This window comes from Plectrocnemia conspersa, unplaced genomic scaffold (assembly GCF_051122295.1).
Source record: "Plectrocnemia conspersa isolate PC_06_02 unplaced genomic scaffold, ASM5112229v1 ptg000005l, whole genome shotgun sequence".
Lineage (NCBI taxonomy): Eukaryota > Metazoa > Arthropoda > Insecta > Trichoptera > Polycentropodidae > Plectrocnemia > Plectrocnemia conspersa.
Genome location: NW_028277169.1, coordinates 2,047,656 through 2,062,678, shown reverse-complemented (window position 1 = coordinate 2,062,678; position 15,023 = coordinate 2,047,656). Strand labels below are relative to the sequence as shown.

The window sequence follows — 15,023 nt, the reverse complement described above, 5'->3', positions numbered from 1 at the left end:
AATTGTAGAAATTTAAGTTATATTTCCACAATTTTTCACAAAAAACACGGCAAAAAAAACATGTATGAAATGGAAAAATCTTTGTCATCATGGATCGATGACCAACATCAAAAAGATGTCCCTCTAAGTATTTCAATTATTCAAGCAAAAGCTCTTAGTTTGCACAAAGATTGAAAGGATAGATTAAAAAAAGATTTTAACACGGTTTTTCAAGCAAGTGACGGTTGGTTTTACAATTTTAAAATGAGATATTCTTTTCATAATATTAAATTTACTGGAGAATCGGCTGATGCGGATAAAGATGCTGCAAAATAATTTATTTCCTAATTATCCAAAATTATTGAAGATGGAGAATATTCCTCTAGCCAAATATTTAATGTAGATGAGACAGGTTTATTTTGGAAAACTCTTTAACAATGAAAAATATGAATGAAGCCTTCACGCATCTTGACAAATTTTTAAATATTATGGAATATTGTGATCCCGATGGAGAACGCATATCTCAAGTGCGTAAGGCGATCAATAAAAACATAGCATGTTATAAAATACTATATGAAGAAAAGAAAAAAAATAGTGGAAAACAGTTAACTCTTGATAACTTTTCAAAGGAAACATCCCCACTTAAACATGTCTCTTAAACATTTTATATTTACTTGATAAATAAATATTTTAAATAAACACACTTTCAATTTTTTTACTTCCCTCTACTTTCGAACATTCAACATTCTTACGCGAATGCGAAAGTCGAGGGCTGCCTGTATTTTGTATGTGCCGGCATGTCATTGTCAAAACTTTAATTGGATAGATCTATGGGGGACACGGTCAATTGGGCGACGGCGATTGGGCGACGGTCAAATGGGCGATTCAAAATGGGCGACGGACAAATGGGCGATGGTCTTTTGGGCGACGGTCTTTTGGGCGATACAATAATAATGCATTACAAATAAATGTGATGCAAATCATGATCTTATAATTAATTAAATAATTAACATAATTTAATACATATTAAAAATATATATATATATATGTATATTATATATATACGTACATACGAAAATATAAGTAATATTTTTTAGAATATAATTAAAAGATAAAAACATTATTTGGTCTAAACAAAATATAATATACCTACATAAGATATAGTATGTATATATTTACTTATCATTTGTGCTTATTTTATCATAAAATATCACTTAAACAGTGATTTTTTTATTCAAGAATTTAAGAGAATTACCCGATATCATAAAACACTTAAAACACACGGCTTAAGTCGGTAATTTTATTATAAGTATACTACCTGATAAATGTTTATAGTGGGCCCTTACGCGATTTTTTTTATGTTTTGAGCCTTGGAAACTACTCTGAGAACAAACCTTTGGAATTTCCAAAAATCGCATATTTTATAGTTATCTATTTTAAATTAGATAAGATAGTTATATATAAATATAATAACACATAACTAACTCTGATAAGTGTTAATCGTGGATTTTGCCCTTTACGCGATTTTTTTATGTTTTGAGACTTATAAATTACTGTGAGAACAATCTTTTGGAATTTCCAAAAATCGCATATTTTACCGTTATCTATTTTAAACTGAATAGGGTAGTTATATATAAATATAATAACCTAGAACTAGCGCTGATAAATGTTTATCGTGGGTTTTTATGTTTTGCGCCTTGGAAATTAGTGTGAGAATAAGCTTTGGGAATTCACAAAAATCGCATATTTTACAGTTATCTATTTAAAACTAGATAGGGTAGTTATATATAAATATAAAAACCCATAACTAGCGCTCAGTATACTTTTGAATTTTGACTGAAAATGTTCGCAAAAAGTTTCGTTGCGTCTTTGAAAATTATTTTTGTCGTGGTTTTAAAACACTTTGTCACAGTGTCATTGTGTTTTTGGTAAAAAATTCAGTACAGCAAGAACATAAGTATGTGTCTTTTTATTCACATGTGGGTTATATTTTATGTGCTATTTATAGATAATTGGTTTTTATAGATCATTGTTAAGAACGACTAATTTGAGTTTCCACAGTTTATATTCTTCATAAATGGATAATTCAGGCATATTAAGTCAAAAAGACAAAGAAAAATATGTTTGGAATGGATATCTTTATAAAAAGAATAGACCAAAGAATCTTTATAAAAGTTTTGAGGTACAATAGAAAAAATATCATAGAATATTTACATGATATTGCATATAATTATAATATGAGTTAATGATTGGAAAATAAAATTGTTTTTAGCATTTAATATACTTTTTCATTTTAATGTATATTTTAGTAATATTTACAATAAAGCAAAGCGTGCAAGTTTTTTCTGTCGCCCATATGACCGTCGCCCAAATAACCATCGCCCAATTGACCGTCGCCCAATTGACCGGAATCGCCCATTTGTCCGTCGCCCAATTGTCGCGTACCGATCTATGGTATTTTTCGTGGAATCGAGCGTCGAGGATTAAATAAAACACAACATTAACAGTTTGAAGATTATTATTAATGTAATTGCTTCTCCTATGTAACATATTGTTTTAAAAATTAAAACATATAATATATTCGCCAATATTTTACAATGTTTATAAGATACATGACGATTTTTCCTTACAAATATAATATAACACGAATTCAATGCAAATTATCATTAGTGATCCAATTATTATTATAATGTAATACATGCGTTAAAACCTCGATACGTTGTAATAAATACAGTAACAAGAATAACACGAATCATACTTTACATATGCGTAATCGGATTGGAATAAATATTTAAATTAGTTATTAGTTTTGTATTTACTTTAGAGATTCGGCTCTAATAATTCATACGAATCAAAAACTGAAAAGTGATTTGGCCGATTTTAAGTTTATCCAAGCAGTAAGATGAGCGTCCATTATAATTAAGATTAATCGATTTGATTAATATATATTATTATGATAACTACGGTCTGAAAAATAATCGTTTTACTGGCCCGAATAACCGCTGTGTTTTTGAAGTTTCTTTATATGTATTGATATAGCTTTTAAAGAAGGATATTTATCATGTAGAATACAAAGGTGTATTTATTCCCAATTAAGAAATAATGTACTATAGCTGTGTCAAAAAGTAAGAACAAACCGTTCGTTCCAATGTAACGAACATATATACGATCTGGAATTCTAATATCACATTTATTATATTTAACGTTTTTAATTTATATATTATTAGAGATTGTTTGATTCAAAATCTATATAAAATTAAACGAAAAAATAAATACATGTTTATGTAATTGAATCGTTTACAGCAATACATAAAGTATGATATGAAACGTGCTAAATGAACGACATACTGATCGTAAATAAACAAAGAGAAGACGCAGTTGGTTTATATCATATTTAATAACATTAACGTGTATGTATTTATTACCTTACCGAGCTTTATAAAATTATTTAGATAAATACTTGATAAATTTAAAATATAAGCATTCCGTAACATATTTACATTATCATACCTTTCATTAACAACAAAGAATGACATTCATAATTTTTCCAACAAACCGATCCGTCATTATTATAAAATATCATTTTAATTTTAAACAAATATATATATATATATATATATATATATATATATATATATATATATATATATATATATATATATATATATATATATATATATCTCAATAGCAATCGTTCAGCTGCTTTCAAGAGTTAAAATACCAATTTGTGCTGGCTTATTTTTAAAACATTATAGTTTCGAGAAACTACTTAAAATGATATGATGTGATCATAGTCAAAATTATTATTTAAATTATTTTATTTTATTATTATGTAAATATATGTATATTCAACAATTTAGAATAAATATTTTTTTGGCTAATCAAAATTTTTCATTTCAAAAATATGTACATACACACAAATATTTGATAATATCAATACATATACGGTATGTCAAGAAATAAAGTGTCCGGTAAATATTTTTTCTGATAAACGTACTCTACTCAAAGTTTGGAGAAAGCAGCCTGATATTAACCCACCGTTACAACATATTTAGCTACTTACTAAATAAAGATTTGGAACCACACCATCAAACTAAATTTGTAGTTTGATAAACTTTTCACCGGTCACTTTTTTGCTTGACGTTCCGTATTATATTACCGGTTGAGAATAAAATTTTATTAGTTTATAAAATGGAAATTTGCTTACATACTTTTAACGGTAAACATTATTAAGGAAATATATATATTATAATCATAGATTCAAGTCCTTTTCGATATAGTTATTTTTTACCATGTCTCGAAACGTTTGTAATCATATAATTTTCACGCGTAACTGAGTTTTAACTTTTAACATCATAGTATGCGTTTAAATCTCACCTGTTTCAATCCTTAAACTATATTATGTAAACACTAAATAAAAGTTAAAAAAATATAAGTAGATTATGTCGTTTTAAAATAAGTTTCATTCCTGTAAAGATAACATGTTCAGCATATGATAGATTAGCAATATTATTTATGTAAATAATTTTTCAAAAAAATATGACATATCCTTATTTCAGCGATAGTATAAAAATTCAATAGAACAAGATATGTTTTTGCAGTCTGAATTATATAGAGTGTAACGAGATGGATAAAATATAAAAAATACGAAATTCTTACTAAAGAAAATAGGACGTTTCGCATAGTATGATACAGTACACTTGAAGAAAATTAATAGCGGATTTACAGCCGGAAGAAAGTTCAAATAACAATAGATTTTTTTTATAATATAAATATTTTTAGTGGTTATATATCTCAAAATCAGTAAACGACAGAATTTACACTTTTAAAAAAATATAATTTAGCTCCAAATTCTCAAATCCGCATAATTTAAATTAAACAATCAACAATCTGTCAGGTGAACGTACCTTATGTTGTTATTTGTTCCTTTATCTACATCATTGCCGATATAAGGCCACATACTCATTATATTTTCACTGTTTTTTTTAATACAAAGTTAATATTTATTATAGTTATCATCATTATAATTATATTTTAACATTTTCCTCATATTTATGCACAAGGTTGAACAATACACGCAAACATACACATTGAAATGTTCAATTTTTAATCACTTATTTAAACTTTAACAAGATTGATTAGCTTTGATCGCTAGCAAAGTCCATTTTGGTAATCAAAGTGAAGGTTAAACTAAATACTTTTATTTATTAAAATTGTTCAATTTGCTACGATCTAAACATAAGAACCGGATTTTTTAGATATATTTCGGTACTTGCCAGGTATGCTCAGAATCTATTAGATTTTGTACGTGTGTGGAAAGAAAAGCTTATATATACATACATAAACATATCGATTTGGCAACAATAACGTCATAGCTGAAGGAATTTAAATTTTAAAATATCCGTATTAATTTTAATGTGGTAGAAACAAAGAGGAACTTCAAGTTGAAGATTGTGCTTCGGCAGTCGTCATCCTTAGGTTATAACGTATCATTAATTTAGGTTTATTTGAGCACTAAAATTTGTATATCCTAATTTTATTTATCACATTATCTGTTGGTTTAATTTTTAGCGTCTAATTCTAAATCATTTGTCCACTAAAAACTTAGTGGCCCTGATTTTGTCTGACTTGATGTGACACGGAATATTATAAAACGTGTGTGTATGACACAATAACTATTTAATAACTTTACTTTAAGAGTGACGTTATTGTAGCCTTGTGATATGTTCCTAAAAAAATTACTGCTCAAGTAAAACTCATATATGTTCAAATTCTATTAAATTATATAGTTGCGGTTTTGGATATATATATATATATATATATATATATATATATATATATATATATATATATATATATATATATATATATATATATATATATATATATATATATATATATATATATATATATATATATATATATATATATATATATATATATATATATATATATATATATATATATATATGTATATATATATTTATTTTTTTGCCTTTTAACACATTATTATCTAATATTACTGTATTAATACAAGTGTATATGCTAAAACAGTTTTTTTAATATATGTATACACAAGATGCCACAAAAGGGTGCATATACTCTTATCTTGGACCATAATATTTTCTATAAAAAAATTTGCTTCGCTACGTAAGTCGTGTTTTTTTAGTTAACAGGTATAAGAAGGAAATTCGTACTTTTTAAAAATTATTAATTATATTTTAGTTTCTTTGCGATCGTAATTTACTTTTTATCGTGTCATGAACATGACATGACTATCGCTGTCGAAATATAGTCTGAATTACGATGTTACATTCACATATGTTTAGCAAAGTTTATAATACTAAAAAATGTGAAACGTACACCGCACACTTACCGATGATTTTTATTACACAAAAATGGCACGACTTATTAAGTGATTATTAGAAAATAAACAAGATAAAATATATATGTAAATTATCAACACACATGCACCGTTTTGTAGCACGCAGTTAATTATGTTGAAACATTTAAAACTCTAATATTATTGCGTATTGTAATATACACGTGGGTATAAGTATATATGTGTGCATTTATGAAGACTGGAAGTAAGAGGCACTCAGACAATTTAAATTATTTTGTCTGTTAAGCAGCGATCATCAAAATATTACTAATATTGTTCGAATCGCGTTTATGTACTTGTTTATTTCCAGTGTTCATATGTATGCATCTATGCATATACTTAATATAACAGTTAACACACAGCAAAAGTCTCCAAAGACTGAAATAACCATATCTTCTGACATTATTCCATTAACATACATATTTTACGCCTATCGGATAATATAAAAACAACAGTAAAAGCTGTAAACTTGGAGAAGTACTTGTTTGCAATAAAAGAAACACATTGCGTCACAAACGGCGCGCCGTTAACACAGAACGTCGCTTATGTTATTCTGAGCGCTATGGAGCTTTTGGGATTTTTCTCGAGATTCCGCATATCTTCGTAGATATCGTAACTAAATGAGCTGCGCATATAATATTTTCCCAGCCAAGTCGCAATGGTTCTATGTTTGTTTATATGGTATTGTATTTCTTAATTTTATGATGTGGCAAAATGTTTTAAGTTATTTATTAGCAGAAATTGATTCAGTCATCCCACGTAGGAAAGGCATTAGGATCGCTTTGCCAAGAAGAAGCGTTATTCATAGCTGACGTCGAAGACTTGCCGTCGACCAGCGCCGATTTGGTGTTGTTGGTTTTCATGTCGAATCTGAAAATAATGCAAACACTTCTATTAATAATTGAAATCGTCTATTAAATACAGATTAATAAAAATATCAGTCAAATGTATGTAAATATTTATTTTTATATAAATCGATGAGCTCATATTTGAGTCATTCCTGTTATCATCATTTTGTACCGAATACTTTTTTGACTGAGTAAAATTTATTATAAAATATTATTTTATCATTATAAATCATACAATTTACTTTAATAAAAATATTTATTATCTATGCTGGGATTGAAAAAGGACTGTGCATTACGAAACTCTTAACCTAGCCAAAAATAAGTGATTTTTAATATAAAGATCGTAGGTGTCATTCTTCAGTTGATTCATATGTACTGAAAAAACGCGTTAGTGACACGGCAGTTCTGCACTAGAAAAATAAAAAAAGTAGAGGAATACCAGAAGCTTAAGCTAATTTTTAATTCCGTTATTTTATCAATATTATAAATAAGTATTGAAATAAAATTATGCATTTTGAATAAATTTATAAAATACATACAATTATACAGTGAAATCTCTTTGTAACGAATACCAAAATAACATAATTCAATTTATCCCCGATTTTTTTTATAACGAAGACTGATCTCAGTATAACGAAATATTTTGATCCGAATATAAGAATGACGTTACACTTGATAGAGGTTATTTGGATGCTGTAATATGGTAATTAAAAATAAAATATAAATGTATCATCTTCCTTACATTCAATATAACGAAATTTTTCTTCGGTTCCGTGAGCTTCGCTATACTGAGATTTCACTGCATATATTACAGATAAATCACATAAAAGTAAGATATTTGTGCATTTACTAATGCAAATACAACTCTACTCTATCTTTATTTACTGAGGGGAAACAAATATCGATTATTATAAAACATTAAAACTATATGGATTATATTATTATACATATATTATATTTAGGTGGAGGAAAAATGTGACAATATATGAGTGGAATATGATTGGTCATAGACGAAAAAAATACTCTGCCATTAAAAGATGTTTTCCATCGCGATGCAGAACCAAAAAGTACTTGCTGAAAAGGGAATGCATGCACGAATCAGTATAATATGCTATATTTTTAAAATTCAGACAAGAAGAATTATGATGAAATTGACCATATGCACTAAAAATTGTGAACTCACACTGTTCAATCAAAAAGGTAAAATTCTCTTGCACGACAATGCAATGTCAAAACTCGTCAGTCATACTCACCCGACATTTTGCTAATATATCATCATTTGTTGAAGTATTTTGATAACATCTTACAGAATGAAGTAAGAATTTAACACTACTAAAATGTGACTGAAGTGAAAAATATGTTTAAATGTAAAGGTGTTAAACTGCAATTATATTCCTATATGATAAAAACTATTAAATTAAAATGATAATGTTGTGAATGTGTATGTTTTTTATGATATGGCGTCATTTTTGTATTATTTTTTAGGAACAGAAATAAAATTAAGGTAAAAATCACCACGCGCGCATTGATTACCGGAATCGAAAAAACTCACATGTTTTTTTATATATATATATATATATATAAATGCAAAACTTTGTTATACTCTATAGCACAATTGAAAATATACTTTAACGCTATTTAACTAAGCAGTAGATAGATATTTTTTTTATGTATGTTTGTATATGTGTTGTTAAAAAAATATATATATTTTTTCCTTTTCCTATATTTTTTATTATCTGTATTGAATATTATTTAAGTAAGTAAATACATGTAAACTGTAATATGTGTCAGATTGTATTTTAAACAACTTTTCTCAATTTGCTCTTGAGTACTGTCTTTATTTCAGTCAGGCGCGTACGGCGAGATACTTTTCGCTCGTTCGCGTGTTAAGTGACGAGAGTGAGTGAGCGATAAAAGCATGCGGAACGCACGCCCTTACCTCTCACTCACTCTCGACACTTAGCACGCGAGCGAGCGAAAAGAAAAGTATCTCGCCGTACGCGCCTGATTTCAGTGACACGCGTAATAATCATGCGCAAATGATTTGTTTACCTTTGCTCTATATTTCTATAAGAAGATTGCGAAGAATATTTATCGGCACCCCACGCTCCAGAACTACCCCAAGCTTTGTTGCCATAAGGATCTTCGTCCCAGCCGGAATTTGTGACGTTGTAGCTATAGAACAGAAGTGAAACGGTATGATGATATCGAATGATATTACTACTACTGATGGATCCTCTCTTTACCTAGTCATTCCGTATGCTCCCGTGTTGAAGTTGCCGTCTCCTTCGAATATAGTTTTATTCGGATCGGGCTCGTTGCGCCTTTGAACGTCTTTTGGAATAGTCACTTGGACCGCTTCTTCTTCTTCCTGCATATCATGGCCGAGCTCCATGGAAGAGTTCTTGATTCCATAGTAAAAGTACATGATAAAACCTAAAGAAAGAGCATATTTATCAGTTATTAATAGTCTTATATATTTTGCAGTAGCAACTTAAATTTGCTTATAGAAACAAATATAAGTTAGCACATAATAATAACCTAAAGATTAGTGGTGAAATAGCTTCTAGAGCTTTACTGTAAAAAATTCTCAGTAGAACATTTTTATTGAAACTGAGAAAACAGCCAGTGGTTATATGGCTGTTAAAGACAGAGTGACATTACTTTTTTGTAACATAACATAACCTAACAATATATTTAGAGAAAACCCGGAAAAGCTTTTCAAAATATGTAATGAGAGCAATGATTTTAAGAAAAAAACTGCTTTTTTATCAGGTGCGTACGGTGAGATACTTTACCTTTCACTCACTCTTGTCACTTGACACGCGAGCGAGCGAAAGAGAAAGTATCTCAACAAATGCGCCTGCTTATCACCCTTTTTATGATTTTGGGTCTAAGAGCATTTCTGCAACTCGTCCAAAAATAAATTGCGTCTTTTGAAAATTTAGTTAAAGATTAAATCTGGTCCTAAATCTTTCATAATTTAGAATTTATTTCTTAGCAATATTTATATACGATAAAATATTATTTATTAAGACCCAGAAGATCAAAATTTGCTAGGCGTTTAGAATTAATCAATCAACGTTAGATTGATCACTACTCAGTTGTAATGCTTTTACTATTTCATGCAAGTAAAATTTGGGTGAAATATCTGCAATGCGTATCTTATTATTGTTTGAATATATATATATATATATGTCATTGAGGCAAAAGAGACATTAAAAGGTTTGAATATCTATGGATATTTTATTGATTTCGTTTTACGACTATCTTTTCAATTTAACTTTTCTCATAACAACTTGAGAGTTACAAATTTACAATTTATTCATTGCAGAAGTTTCGGCAAGATCATACTTACATTTTTAAAGATACTAACCTAGAGTCATCCATACTGTGAACCGCACCAGTGTTAAAATGGACAGTTTAAAAATGAGATAAATGTTGACCATAACAGCAATAGCAGGTACAAACGGTAAACAGGGTGTCATGTATAAAACGGCGCTCCTAAAATTTCAATAAAAATATATTAATTTACATATTATAATGCAAAGATAGTTTAAATTATTGTAGGCAAAAGTCTAAGTACTGTAATATAATATGTTTTTACAATACTATAAACAATATTTAACCCAGACAATTATTAACTAGTAATAACAACATTACAATCGGTAATAAGCCCAGACAAATAAATTATTGCTTGATTTTTACGCATAGGAATACACTGTTTATGACATTGCTAGAGAGGGAGTTCAGTGCATACTATTAAATAAGTGATTAGTGCGAATTTTAAAATATGAAATAGTTATATTTATTTAATATTCATACTGATAAAATCATTGCCAGATAATGTGTATTTAAAAATTGCATATTTACCTATTTTGCGGTTTTCTCGATATTGCCAAGAGCACAGCTAATATAGATAAGAATAAGAACAACATGAAAATAGCAGTGGCCGGCGAACGAGCCGGTGAGCCGCAGACAGCTGTTATATCGAAGACTACGATCAATCCGTACAAGATTCCGACCATTCTCATCACGTACATGCCTGTAATATCAAAGGTAATTTAAAACAATTTTCGAGTCGAGAGCTTAAATACGTTAGACCTTCCTTTAACTTTGTTTCTGTCAGTTTAAAACTATTGAATAGATGTGTGTTCTAAGAATCTTACAAATAAAAGTAAAAACAAAATACTTATTTATGTGATTATTGCAAAAGTAAGTATTGATCCAAAATAATTTTTGACAATAAAAAGTCACATAAACGGTGAAAAGTGTTCCAAAGATGCTATCCTAAGTGAATAAATAGATAAATACGACAATTTTTATTCATAAAAGGTTCAGGTCCACCGAAGAGGTGCAATAGAAAGTGCACTAGTTAATGCATACTTTGCAGAAATATTTTTTAAATTACTGTGACTGTAAAGTTTGTATCGAACGCTACAAATATTATGTAGAAGATATGATAATTTGTACTTTTATTGCCTCACTCTCGAATATAAGATCGATTATTGTGTAAATAAATTATAAACAGAAACACTATTAAGTTTAATGAGGTTTGACTGAATTGTTTTGAAATTCTCATACCAAAAAATAGAAATAGCAAAGATATATTTACCGCTCTGCTCCGTCGCTGGTCCACAATCGACCCAAGGAAATATGGCCGGACATAAGTAAGTGAGCTCTTGGAGTTTTCTCGCGATGTTATCGAAAACAGGACCCATCGAGGAACCGGGGCCCGCGGTCGAATGTGTACCTGGAGTTCCATGTACACTTCCTATATATTTATTTTGAAGCATGATTACATACGTGTCCGTAAAGGAGACTATAATTTACGCCGATCGCTAAGTGCGATTATTTCACCGTCGCGTTTTGTGATGTCACGTAAGCGTACAAAAATATTCAGAACGTTCACCATCGACAACGCTAAAAACGTATTTATTAATAATATTTATCGTCGTCGAACGACGACGAGAACCGGCCAGTGTTTGTTTAATTTTAATTAAAATTCACCGGTATTGTCACTTTTTTTAAGCACTATCATTATTTTTATCAGTGGTATTATGGATAATAGTGTTTGTGTTTTTTGCTTAACGGTTTCACCCTGTTCAGAATTAAAAGTCAAAATATTGGAATCGTGTTTTTGTTCATTATTGTATTCACTCATTCTGGGTTCCACAAGGATCCAACGTGGGTCCTCTGCTCTTTGCAATATTTATTAATGACAAATACAACAGTTACAAATTTTTTACTGTATGCAGATGATTTGATATTTATCTGTTAAATACTCCTTCTCTCTACATAATAATTTAGATTCTTTATAGAGATAAGCTTCAGTCAATCGTCTGCTCTTAAATGTCGGAAAGTGGCATACTGAGTCATTTTCTCAAACCCGTTCGCCATCACTTTTTTTTATGATCTCAGTAAACTTTCACTAAATATGTTTTGCTTTTGCGGAATCACTTTTGAGAGCAAGTGGAGGAATTCTCTACTCTCTTCTCTATTTGCTTGGTTTTCTTATGATGGTGTCTCTTTTTTCGCAGCATTCTTGAATCGTCATTTATAATTTGAAATCCCTGAATAACTAAATACTTATTGTTAATCAAAAAAAGTTTTTGAGATACCATTATAAAAATATATTTGGTGCGATGCGATAAGATTCTCTGATTTCTTGCAGAAAGTTGTATATCGCTAAGCATTTCTTCAAAATATTGAAGGGTGGTGTCAACAATCAAATTATCTTTTTTAATGTGTGTATATCAATAATATGAATAATTTTACTAATTATATGTACTATACATGTTACTGGTTTATAACATGTTTACAATTTGTTATTAGCTACCATTTAATAAAAAATAAGAATATGCCTACAATATTCTCAGTTCGCCACTTTATGAAGCACTAAAACATGAACATTCTAAAAAATCATATTTGAACGACGACGACGATACGCGGCACGCAAGGCAAGGTAGCAAGGTAGCAAAGTAGCAAGGTAGTACTAGCAGACCGAAGCCGCGTTTCACCTTTTTAAAAGTATTATCGACGTGACATCACGTGACGCGATTACGATCCGTTGCAGACCACTTACCGTAGAACTTATTCTCTGTACGGTCCGATACCAAGAACTGGTCGTCCCTCCCGTAGTCTCCGTCCATGTCTTCTCCGGGCAAAGTGTCGTCCGAGTCGGGAGAGCTGTTTTGCAAAATGATAAGTAGTCATATTACGTTTGCAGTGATAATCGTCAGACATAGCAGTTAGTCATAAAAAATCGCTCACATGTGTTATATTTGTAGGTATATACTTATCAGGCGCGTGCGGTGAGATACTTTCCCTTTCGCTAGCTCGCGTGTTAAGTGAGAAGAAGTGGGTATGCGGAACGTATGTAACGCATGTAACGCACTCCCTTATCTCTCCCTCACTCTCGTCACTTAAGCGATCGAGAAGGAAAGTATCTCACATATTTATATATATATAGATATATATATATATAAAAAGTAGAAAAAAAACGCTGCTGTGTACATCAATAGCAAAACGCAAATATATATTCGCACTGTATGTGTGTGACGTCACGTGTGAGTGTGATTTTTCAATATATGTCTCACCTTCTTGTCACTTTGCGTACGGTTATTCTTTGGGTATGAGAGGATATTATATGATCGCTGACTCCCTGCGTGGATAAAGTTTGATGCAAAGTACCAGGTATCAGGACATCGCCATAAATCTAAAAATAACATATTGTATATAAATTTGTAATGTAGTAACACAATAGTAATTCAATAAAATACATTATTGAAAATATATTTATGGTATAACAGAAGATAGGGATAGTGAGAATATGATGCATACATATATAAGGAAAATAAACGGAATGCCCAAAAAAATATTTATGTTCTTCTATAACTATTTGTTACCATTAAATAATCAATTTCAATTTTTATTGTTTTACTAATTAAATAGTTTTTTATTTTGAGATTTTTTGTGGCCGTCGAGTATAAGCCCCAATGGTTTTGTATAAAGAGAATCACTCGGAATACATATTCAGTGAGATTCACTATATTACTATTCCATTTCTCATCTCCTGTTATCAAATAATCGAGAAAAGACAATTAAGCTTCAATATCCAGAAGTTTTATAACACTAGTTCTCTTCGCCCAATTAATGTAAAACCCATATACATTGCCTCCAAGCCTTCCTAATATTTTTAATGTGCATATGCACTGCAGAATCGAACTGGTTCATAGTTTGACTAGGATTTGCTTTTATTTCTGCATTGAAGATATCATCGTCTATTTTTGCTGGTCTCATTTCTAAACCATCTTTCACATTAACGAATATCTAATGAATCACTTACCACTTCATAATTATTTTAAGTAGTATACAGTTTTGTATAAATTGCTATATTTCATCGTAATTTTGGAGTAGAGTTCAGAAAGGAGTGTAGAGTTCAAAATTGTACCAATACAGATATAACGAAAGCGAACTTTGGTAAGAGTTAAGAAACAATTTTCCGTACTGTTTATATGCATATAAATATAGTTGTCAAAACTTTTTTCATAGTTTGAAAATAGTTGGATTTATATGATTATGGAAAAGATCAAAATTTTGCGTATCACTGCTAGGTCTAAAAATTCAGATATTTATCTAAAAATAAATTATTTTAAGCCTTTACTAAATGTATTAACTTTAAACACAACAGTAGGTTCAAAATCAAATAGATAAAAATAATTTTTGTAACATAGTCCATGAGATAATTTTTTTGCATTTTTCCATAACTTTTTAATTTTGTTATTGTGTAGCAATCCAATATTGAATGAGTG

General features: G+C 29.5%; 1 protein-coding gene across 2 annotated transcripts in view; it reads right to left on the bottom strand.

Moving 5' to 3' along the window:
• Positions 1-7,058: 7,058 nt before the first annotated feature.
• LOC148234650 (solute carrier family 7 member 14) overlaps positions 7,059-15,023 on the bottom strand; it is a 169,421-nt gene continuing 161,456 nt past the window's right edge. The window contains exons 12-19 of one of the 2 annotated variants that reach the window (XM_088185668.1): positions 13,809-13,927; positions 13,295-13,398; positions 11,825-11,983; positions 11,083-11,254; positions 10,586-10,713; positions 9,456-9,645; positions 9,262-9,384; positions 7,059-7,231 (exon numbers count right to left, since the gene is read on the bottom strand). In XM_088185668.1, the coding sequence (XP_088041794.1) occupies positions 7,108-7,231; positions 9,262-9,384; positions 9,456-9,645; positions 10,586-10,713; positions 11,083-11,254; positions 11,825-11,983; positions 13,295-13,398; positions 13,809-13,927 (1,119 nt within the window). In that variant the 3' untranslated portion in view covers positions 7,059-7,107. The remainder of the gene's footprint in view (positions 7,232-9,261; positions 9,385-9,455; positions 9,646-10,585; positions 10,714-11,082; positions 11,255-11,824; positions 11,984-13,294; positions 13,399-13,808; positions 13,928-15,023) is intronic. The other variant, XM_088185669.1, reaches the window with a different exon arrangement.